General features: G+C 36.9%; 1 protein-coding gene across 2 annotated transcripts in view; it reads left to right on the plus strand.

Moving 5' to 3' along the window:
- LOC128988728 (segmentation protein Runt-like) overlaps positions 1-11,579 on the plus strand; it is an 83,700-nt gene extending 72,121 nt beyond the window's left edge. For both annotated transcript variants that reach the window (XM_054410319.1, XM_054410320.1), the window contains exons 4-5: positions 9,180-9,377; positions 10,419-11,579. In XM_054410319.1, the coding sequence (XP_054266294.1) occupies positions 9,180-9,377; positions 10,419-10,924 (704 nt within the window). In that variant the 3' untranslated portion in view covers positions 10,925-11,579. The remainder of the gene's footprint in view (positions 1-9,179; positions 9,378-10,418) is intronic.
- Positions 11,580-11,812: the final 233 nt, after the last annotated feature.

The raw sequence follows: 11,812 nt of genomic DNA on the forward strand, positions 1-11,812 counted from the left end.
GTACGTGACAAGCATGCATCCCTGTATCTACTTACTGTGCAATACTTCTCACATCATACCTTCCCTACACACACCTGTGCATAACACAGTCTGCAGCTAAGGGACGTCTGATAGTGACACGTTGACAAGTCTACTAGCGACATACGAGACTCTAACATGATTACACCACAACGTGACACCTCAGTACGTGACAAGCATGCATCCCTGTACCTACTTACTGTGCAATACTTCTCACATCATACCTTCCCTACACACACCTGTGCATAACACAGTCTGCATCTAAGGGACGTCTGATAGTGACACGTTGACAAGTCTACTAGCGACATACGAGACTCTAACATGATTACACCACAACGTGACACCTCAGTACGTGACAAGCATGCATCCCTGTACCTACTTACTGTGCAATACTTCTCACATCATACCTTCCCTACACACACCTGTGCATAACACAGTCTGCAGCTAAGGGACGTCTGATAGTGACACGTTGACAAGTCTACTAGCAACATACGGGACTCTAACATGATTACACCACAACGTGACACCTCGGTACGCGACAAGTATGCATCTCTGTACCTACTTACTGTGCAATACTTCTCACATCATACCTTCCCTACACACACCTGTGCATAACACAGTCTGCAGCTAAGGGACGTCTGATAGTGACACGTTGACAAGTCTACTAGCGACATACGGGACTCTAACATGATTACACCACAACGTGACACCTCGGTACGCGACAAGCATGCACCCCTGTACCTACTTACTGTGCAATACTTCTCACAACATACCTTCCCTACACACACCTGTGCATAACACAGTCTACAGCTAAGGGACGTCTGATAGTGACACGTTGACAAGTCTACTAGCGACATACGGGACTCTAACATGATTACACCACAACGTGACACCTCGGTACGCGACAAGCATGCATCCCTGTATCTACTTACTGTGCAATACTTCTCACAACATACCTTCCCTACACACACCTGTGCATAACACAGTCTACAGCTAAGGGACGTCTGATAGTGACACGTTGACAAGTCTACTAGCGACATACGGGACTCTAAGATGATTAGACCACAACGCGACACCTCAGTACACGACAAGCATGCATCCCTGTACCTACTTACTGTGCAATACTTCTCACAACATACCTTCCCTACACACACCTGTGCATAACACAGTCTACAGCTAAGGGACGTCTGATAGTGACACGTTGACAAGTCTACTGGCGACATACGGGACTCTAACATGATTACACCACAACGTGACACCTCGGTACGCGACAAGCATGCATCCCTGTATCTACTTACTGTGCAATACTTCTCACAACATACCTTCCCTACACACACCTGTGCATATCACAGTCTACAGCTAGGGACGTCTGATAGTGACACGTTGACAAGTCTACTGGCGACATACGGGACTCTAACATGATTACACCACAACGTGACACCTCGGTACGCGACAAGCATGCATGCCTGTACCTACTTACTGTGCAATACTTCTCACATTATACCTTCCCTACACACTTCTGTGCATAACACAGTCTGCAGCTAAGGGACGTCTGATAGTGACACGTTGACAAGTCTACTAGCGACATACGGGACTCTAACGTGATTACACCACAACGTGACACCTCGGTACGCGACAAGCATGCACCCCTGTATCTACTTACTGTGCAATACTTCTCACATAATCCCCTACAAACTTACCCTCGTGTTCATCTGTTTAGCAAAATTCCTTTCACACCTGTTTTCAGTTCGTTGCGCATCAGCTCCTGCAGCAGTAAAATATCACCAAAACAGGTGTTTAGGAGTTATTTGTTTGTCTTTGTGTGTATGATAATGTTTGTCGATTATAATGTTGGATCAGGGGGGTAAATGTAACTTCTGTAATGCACTTACGGCAATTTTCGTGCGTAAATTTCGAATAAATTACCAGTGTAATACTTTTGGTGGTTATAAAATGTTTGTATGATTATTAAATTTAATTAGATGGAGTTACTTACTTTAAGTACAATTTTATTGGATTTTTAGAATGGCAAATTTATTAGCACCTGAAATTTGACACAGCAAATTATTTGCTCTGCTAACGATACTATCCACATGCTTAATACAATTAGAGGATTTTCACCGAGATCTATTATCACCCGTCCTACCTAACCTGATTGTTATTAGTGTGGTGGCGTTTTAAAGCTACCATATCTAGTGGAGAGTCAAAAGGGTGCCAAAATGGTTCCTTCTCTAGGGCTTCGCCTCCTAGCGTTTGTTTCTAGAGTTAGCTTACAAAGAATTAGTGATACTGAACAGCTTTTTTTAAAAGAATTAAAATGTGAATGGTAATTTAACAGCCAAAAAAGCTACTAAACATAGCCACATTAATTTACATTAATTTCGTAAAACTCAGCTGCAGAACAGACTGTTATTAAAAAGGAAAAAATATTTAGATTGGAATAGTTCTTACTTGTAACTGATTACGGGGTTTTTTTAAGTAAGGGTTCATGACTGTACTAAAAACCCAATACATCGTGAAAGCACTATAGTAAGTGTAATGGAAAAAAGTATCTGTTCATCTAACCAAAAGTGATCATAATGGTAATCATGCATTTAACATAGTTTCTCTGTATATTTATACAAAGTATGTTACTTTGGTGTCAGTGTCCCGGCTCGGCGGGAGCTGACGACGCCAGAGCCCCACGTGGCGCGGACACCAACTAATGAGCTCCTACAAATTGCCCCCCCCCCATGTGGAAAGGGGTGGCAGCGCCTCAGTGTAAAAGAGAATTTCAAAGCAGGCAAAAGGCGCAATTAAAGAGACTGTGGGAGGGGTAGCCACCACACTGGCGGAGAAATCCTAATCAATAGTGGCCAAGCTGGGACCGCGGTCAAGAAAACTATGGTCTGATTGTGACATTAGTAATATCTTTATAGTTTTATTCTTCGTAGGAGACTTTTATTTCATGCATGGTAAAAAAGTACATGGTTTAGGTATAGGTATAAAAATGTTACATTTTTTGTAGAAATGTTTTTATAAATTAATTCTTAATTAACGTGCCTTTATATAATTAACTTATCGTTGTAAAATAATATGACAGACTCCATAGTTAAATAATGATCTCTTATAGCAATTTATTTTACTTAAGCGTTTACCAAAATTCTAAAATTGACAAAAAAAGTTATAGATATGTTCAAACGTATTTAGCAGAGATTATTCAATAAGTCCAGTTTCTTTAAATTAATAAGTACTTTATTTCCTAGATTCTCTACAATCGTTAAATCATTTAGAATTTAACTTTTTTTTTGTAAAACACAAAAAGAAATTAAAACCGATGTTAAAACTTTCATACAAGCAACTTAAACATCACGTAATCTTATAGTAAATTGTTATAAGTAATGAATTATATAAATCAGAATTTTAGACTGAAACATTAAGTTTTGCATAAACCAAGTTTTATACTGAAACAAATACAAAGTATCAGACCAAATTTAAATTGCAGGACATATTAAAGTGAACGGATTGATAAAAAATCTATTTTTCAAACTAATAATTAAAAAAATTATTATAGCTTTAATATTTATACATCCGCTCATAGCGTCCTGGTAGTTGCCGAACTTCCCGTCAGGCAGCGCGGCCATCTCCATATGTCAAATCACGACTACATGCCTTAACTGCTTAAATGTATATAAATATGAACAACTAAATTGCAATATGGCTAAGTAGCCACCTAACCGTTAGGCTATGTCTAATATACGTAACTTTCGAAATAATTGACTGTATGTCTACTTGGCTAATTGGCTACTTAACTACTGTACCTGGTTACTTGGCTACCTGGCAACTTGGCTACTTGACTACCTGGCTATCTGGCTACTTGGCTACTTGACTACCTGGCTACTTGGCTATATACATTCCTATTGGTTATATTCCTACCTGGTTGCCGTCAGGATATCATTAAACCTAGAATAGCGAGGATTACCGTCGTGTCGTTGGGGAGCGGCTGATCCCCTTTCAGCTTCCAGAATCGGATATTTAATAACTCCTTCCTTCTTTGTCCCATCCGTTAACTTTAACGAGGTTAATTAATGCTGTTTGGCGAATAACTGTAATATAAAATATTAAAATTAAAAAAATATTTTAGTAAAATATTGACTGAACATTGATTTAAAATGAGCTTATAGCATTAAAGAAACGAGGTTTAGCTTATTATCCAAACTTAGTATTCACAATTTATTATCTACATACACATAGAAAATATATTTTTTTATTAATAATAGCATACTGATGAACGGACAATAGATAAATTAATATAAGGACACATCATATTACTACTTCTTACAGTAAGGATTGAGCGTCTGGCCCCTGCAAAATGCCAAACGCAAAATGGCTACACGTGTCTCTGGATTGCCTATCTGCGCCTTGTCTTTTTAGAAATTCTCCAAACAGTCTGTAATATGATAACAAGTGGTCAACACTGTATGGTTTAGATTTGTATAATAGTAATTTTTACACCTAAAATATATGCCAGAAGTATGCTTTTTCAGTAAGTTAATAAGTCGTCATTTTAAAGAAGAGTTATAAAATTAAGTTGATTACTTTTTATTTCTGAGTAACTTGAACAAAGCGATTTAATACTCTTTTGTATTCAACAGTACTACTGTACTAGTGTGCTCTAATACGGGGTTTAAATAATCGGAGGCAAATTTTTATCGTATCGTCTACTTCTGAGTCATGCATGTATGGGTGGTGATATTTTAGTTTTAAATATATTTAACTATTCATTAAATACTTTGACATCATTGATCCATACATTATAGTAGAGACATTAAAGGATGGTTTGGTTTAAATTTTAAAATTATAAAAGGAACTACTTTTATTAAGACTTGAGATAATGTGTGGACTTTTTAATCAAAATATTGGTGAGACACTAAAACACCCCCTTCTTCCCCTAATGAATATTTTTGCTTGTTAATTAACGTGAGAAATCTTGTAAGCAGAGTAACCGAACTTTTCGCCAAGTGTTTGTTACCGAACCCATTAGGCGCGGGTGTTTTGACAGGAGAGATCCAATTGCTCATGATCCGGGAGATGACAACGCGAATGAGGCAAAAATAATAGGAAGGTGAAAATGGATTGTGGCGCTTCGAGGGTAAAGCGGTGACCCGATAAAACAATAACGAAGAAGAAGAGTAAGACGGAGCCAAGATAAGAACGGTGCGAGGTAGGGAGGATAACGTCGGGGTGGGGAGGGGTTGTGGCACGCTATTGGTCCCACAAAACGTCACCGCGCCGCGCACCGCATTTCCCCTTAACTCCTTCCCCCTGAAATATCGGTCAATCGTCAACTAACCCGGCGAGAAAATTTCATTTTCCAATTGCCTCCACCGTAAATGAAATAAAAGTTTCTGCAATCAACCCGGTCCGGCCTCAAGATGTGGATGGACGGGTTTATTGTTTTCTTTTCAACTCCCCCCCCACCCCCTCTTGTCACGTGACCCTCCACAGCCGTCTCTACCAACCTCGCGGGTCGTGTGTCTTGATCGATAACGCCTTTATTATAGGACTTGACAAATGTATTAGATCGTTTGACTTTGTGCGGAATTGGAATAAAATGTTGAAACGTAAAAACTTTAATGACTTTTGTCTCTATACTATTGGATTACATTTATAATTAATTGAGTATATTCATTTTGATCAACTTAAAATACGAAAAGGGTACTCATGAATTGAATCATTTTTATAATTATTTATAAAAGTTAGGGAGTTTCATTGTAGCGCACAAACATACATTTTTTTTGGTACTTTATCACTCTTATTATCAATTAACATTATAAGAAACATCCCTTATAATAATAATCATCATAATAAGGTTTGGACAAACTTGTAAAATCGTTATGTTGTATTATTCTTTGTTTTACAGCAGACTAAAATGTGTAGTAAGATGTCAATTTTAAAAATAAATTTGAATATATATTTTATCTTATAGGGCCTATCAGAGAAACAAAACGATACATGGAATTAATTTATTTTCAATATTCTCTTTGAACAGTTTGAGAAAAATACCAACTATTAAATAAGCTTTCGTAGTAAAACAATACTTACATTCTTAACATCAAATACATAAAGCGTAATTTTTTTAACTCGACAAAATGAATGGTGCCTAAATTAAACATGCTAAGATTAATTGATACATTCTATAAACATAATTATCTACAGATATAAAATGAAATAAAATCAAGTACAATATTACTGTGGCGCCCACAATACGCAACACGCAAGATGGCTACACGTGTAGCTGTTTTGCCTATCTACGCCGTCTTATTTGTTTTCACTTTGTGCTGCCTTTCAGCATATCCTGAAATAACGTATACTAAAGATAGAAAAAAATACTAAATATATGGAAAAATAATTAAAAAAATCTACCAAATAGGTAATAAATGTTCTAACAATAACATTGATGGTTCATATATAATTTTTTTAAATTTATAGTGAATAAACTTATTGTATTAATTTTTAAATAACTTCTTTATCGGCATCGTACGTGTTATTAAATTACCTGAAAGGACAAACATACGGCAAATAACACTTGTAATAATATATTTAGACTTATACTGTTGACTCACAAGTCAGTATCGATTTCGATTGGACATTCCAATCATCATCACACCCCATTAGCATATTATTATAAGTGTTATTTGACGTAATCTTTTGTGCTTTCAGGTTATTAATTTTTTTATTAAATTATTATCATTAGTTTGTTAGGAGCGTTCTTCATTTTGGCCCTTGGTTGGAATATATTGTTGACAAAATAAAAGGATTACCATATCCAACCACAGTTGCTGGTATGACAACTAGTTTCGTTCCTTAGAACTTAGTCAGGTTATTGTATGTAACCACATCATCAATGTATTAATTGTGGTATGTCAAAAGATTCTTGAAAACACTGTCAAAATCCCAATAAATCAAAACTAGTCATGATGATCAAATGATTAAATTGAATAAAAAGTGATAACACTGGTTAAAACTGTAAAGACTGGCCAGCACAGTATAAGAGATAACAATGTGTCGTTAAACTCAGAGATGGACTATTTTTTTGACTATTTTTGGACTATTGATAGAGAAGAGACGATTGGTATGCGATTAAAGGTTTCCTTGCTCTGGGTCTGGGTTTAAATTGTGCCAAAGAAAATTACTTTTACCCATCTAATAATGTCTTAATGTGCTGATTCGAAACCCTACCTTCACTAAAATCCACCTATATGTCATCGATTCATACCTACAACCTAAAATTCTAAATGTTGTGTCACACCTGTCTCAGGATTTGTCGAACTGAGAGACAGAACAGGAGGGATTCACTGGTAGGGTTGCGACATTTGCGTCGACTTACGACCTTAACATCCCTTCTTTGTCAAAATATCATATTCCCGACCTTTACAACCCTTCCTGTGTCTAAGACGACCGTGGGCATTAACTCTGCGATGACCCGTAGAAGGGTTAGCATGGACCCGTAACGGGAAGTTCATGGAGTTTAGCAATGTGACATTTAGTACATAAGGTTAATTCATGATGAGTATTAATTTTATACTAGTGGTCGTCCTGTGGTCGAAACTCGACCAAAAATAATTAATGTACAGACTACTATATTTTCTCCCCACACTGTAAATAAAACATGTGATTGGGATTTCCTCCAATTGTTTTGATTTTCTGTTTACATTTTGTTTTTATTTCGTCACCATCATGGCAACCCAGTTGGTCCATGTTAATTTTTTGAAGTTTTCAAATTCGTTTTTTGTGCTTATTTTTTAGCCTATTTTAATTTATAAAGGGATTCTGCACATCTACAGGCAAATATCTTTCTAACAGTATGCGTAGATTTTCCCTGCGATGCACACGAGCTGAGAAAAAAGGTTTTAAAGAAACATGCTTGCCTATTAATATATAGATTAGTACTTTTGGAAAAATATTTGTATATTGTTTTACTTCTTTTGATGATCAAAGCACAAAATGTAGCAATGAAACTACTTAAATGTGTAACAATAATATACATTTTCCAACACAATCCGATATATGCACACCTATACTGTAAAATGTATATGGTAAACATGAACAAAATGTTTTAAAACTGTTATGAAGCCCAATCGTAGATTTAACGTCTTAGAATTAACGCGATGTCTACTGTGAGTATGTATTTACAGAGTATAGTGTTGTAGATCTTTATCAAACTGGCCATTCTTTAGAATAATTTGGAAAAAAAACTGAACAATTTTGACTACTCCTCAATAAAAGAATAATTTGTATAATTAAAGTATAAGAGATAACAATGTGTCGTTAAACTCAGAGATGGACTATTTTTGTATGTTTTTATCTTTGCTATGTAACATTTTCAATTCTTTACATTGGTATACTTGATTTTATTAATTACACTGGTACCACACAAATAACTACAGATACCTTTTAGATGAACACTTTTTTACAAGCACATTGTTACGTATATTTCTTTGTCACTTTAGCAGAAAAATGAGAATTACAAATAAATTGTCTTTAATTGTCTTAAATATAACGTCTTGTTCTAATTTTATAAGTTTACTTAAAATTTAAAATAACTTAGCCTTATTAAGTTTTAACCACCAAGACACTTATGATAATGATCTTGATGGTAAGAAGATGGCGTGTTTTCTAATTTATGTTACAGAAGTTTCTACTTAATACTGTTAAGATCGGCAAAGTAGATATTGAGATCGGATTTGCTTCTTTACGCCCTAACTAATGGCAACACACTCCAGATCGCGTGCAGAATTAGTGTCAGATTAACAGCACTAAAAGCCTTTCTCAGTTACAACGAAGTCTCAAACTGTAAACGTTCGATAAAACATAAAATAAATAGTTCATATTATGAACCTTAAAAGTATTTTTCTTATAAAATGTTCAACACTATTCAAAATCACTTTTCTTATTCTCAAACAAAAAGCGATTTGCTGTATTACATCTTTACTCCACGCTTATTGGTTGCCAAAACATCGAAATTTCCGAACAAAGAGTGTTAGAAAAACACCTTTCTCTTATACATGTCTCATCTTGGACAATTACCTATTTTTAATATTTCACTAATTTAAACCTGTTTTGAATATGTATTATTTGTATTTAACTCCAAATTTTTCATGGTTTGCCCACTTTTACAGGGATGGCGCATCACCTGAGCATGGGTGCTGGGGAAGGCCCGTGGGGCAGTGCGTTTACCAGAGGTCTAGGGGCTTACCCACCCCCGTACCTGCCCCCTCACTGCGCAGCCCCCCCTGGCCTGCACCCCCCTCACTTTCCCAGGATGTTGGCGCTCTCCGCCGCCGCTGCCGAGCAGTCGTTACACCCATCAGCGAGAGGTAACTGAGCAAACATAAAGTAGTTAGTGTACTTTTAGATTACACATAGTAAGAAACCGCAACATAATATCATATAACTTATATTATTACTTATAAACAAATACAAAAATCTTGATATTTGTTGCAAGACGTTATGTGGTATCCAAACGCCTAAAGGAACCCGTGGTCCAATCACACAGTGCAATTCCTCGAAAACACAAATACTTAAGGAACCCGTGGTCCAATCACAGTGTGCAATTCCTCGAAGACACAAATACTAGAGGAACCCGTCGTCCAATCACACAGTGCAATTCCTCGAAGACACAAATACTATAGGAACCCGTGGTCCAATCACTCAGTGCAATTAATCAAAGACACAAATACTAAAGGAACCCATGGTCCAATCACACAGTGCAATTCCTCGAAGACACAAATACTAAAGCCACCCGTGATCCAATCACACTGCTGAGCTGTCGTTACACCCATCAGCGAGAGGTAACTGAGCAAAAATAAAGTAGTTAGTGTACTTTTAGATTACACATAGTAAGAAACCGCAACATAATATCATATAACTTATATTATTACTTATAAACAAATTCAAAAATCTTGATATTTGTTGCAAGACGTTATTTGGTATCCAAACGCCTAAAGGAACCCGTGGTCCAATCACACAGTGCAATTCCTCGAAGACACAAATACTAGAGGAACCCGTGGTCCAATCACACAGTGCAATTCCTCGAAGACACAAATACTAGAGGAACTCGTGGTCCAATCACACAGTGCAATTCCTCGAAGACACAAATACTAGAGGAACCCGTGGTCCAATCACTCAGTGCAATTAATCAAAGACACAAATACTAAAGGAACCCATGGTCCAATCACACAGTGCAATTAATCGAAGACACAAATACGTTATTCATCACCACATCCAAATAAACGTCTGCAAATTAAACACTTAAAGTTTATTTTCATACTTTTAAATTGATAGGTAAGAGATTTTACATATAGGTAAATCTAATTGTTATTTTAACATCCCACTAATTATTTTTTTCTCATTTTCAGTGACAGAGCTCGTCCGGTCACCAGGTCCGGAGCCCCTAGGACCCATCAGTGTGAATGTCACCCCTGAACGACGGACACCTCCCTCAGATACCTCCCCAGCTAGGAGAAGGAAGAGGTCCAGGTCTCCCTCGGAGCCTCCTAGACCACCTGAGGCTCCTGTGTCCTCTACGTCATCAGGATCTGCGGAGCCCCCACGGAGTGTATCCCCCGTGTACCCCACAAGTCCTCCCTTGCCGTTCCACCCCAACCCCGCCTTCTTCAGCCTCTTCCTCAACGCCCCGCTGTTGCAACCTTCCCAGTGGCTGTACTCTCAGCTGTATCCTCATCACCCATACAACCACCTGCAATTTAGGAACCCGCCCCCCGAGGAAGCCTCTTCGGACTCCAGAAAGTCCCCGCCAAGCTCTCCAAGTCCTGTCAGGATCAAAAGTCCTTCCCCTCCACCCTCTTCGGCTCCAGAACCCAAGAGTACTTCAAGAAGTTCCGATGTGTGGCGACCGTACTAGTGGTTGTGTACTTCAAGGAAACATCGTAAAGACTTACTAGAGATGTTTAAGGAGAAAATCAAACCAAGTATAGTTACAAAGAGAACTTTGAATCTGCATCAAAAGTGATATTATTTCCCAACTTGTTTTAAGAAACAGTACATTTTACAAGGGTATGGTAGGATTCCATCATGTTTCGATATGAACATTTGAAATCTTAAGATGTTGTCAGCCTTAAGTTTGCCAGATTTTAGAGGCCAATAAATAGCTAAATCTTTAAGTTACTTATGTTATAAAGAATGAAAAGTTGAAACTTACTAAACATTTCCTGAGCTGAAAGACCTTTTTACAAATTTATTTATTTTATATCAATTTTGTTTGGTCGATGCTGCAACAGAAATATTAAACATACTCTTAAACCTTTATGAAATTTTGGGGCGTTGATATAATTAATGTGTACAAAACTTGTTGAGTGGCTCAATTAATTTTTACATGTTGTAGAGAAACTCATCCTTATTGTAAATTCAAATATCACATTTTTATAATCTCGATGGGATAGTGTACAAATTACAGGTTATTCCTAATGTCTATTATTTTCTACCCACACTGATGTTGTACTTATGTAAATATGTGGATCACATTGTATGTAAAAACGATAGGTTAATAAATCGAAGGATTTGACGCCCACGAGTTTTGTTTGATTAAACCTTTGAAATTTATCCTCTGATTGGTTTATAGTTTATTGAAATCCTTTGGCTAAGCTATATCCTGAGAACCTAATACAAGGTAGGACTATTCATAGATGTCCTGATTCAAATGATTCTGGAGATTAAAAAAATTATAAAAAGCTGCAAGACATCAAACATCGGCTATGTTTTCCATAGCTTAAAAATCTGCTCTAATCTGACA

This window comes from Macrosteles quadrilineatus, unplaced genomic scaffold, assembly GCF_028750875.1.
Source record: "Macrosteles quadrilineatus isolate MER2022 unplaced genomic scaffold, UCM_ALF_1.0 Scaffold_3__2_contigs__length_128488019, whole genome shotgun sequence".
Taxonomy (NCBI): domain Eukaryota; kingdom Metazoa; phylum Arthropoda; class Insecta; order Hemiptera; family Cicadellidae; genus Macrosteles; species Macrosteles quadrilineatus.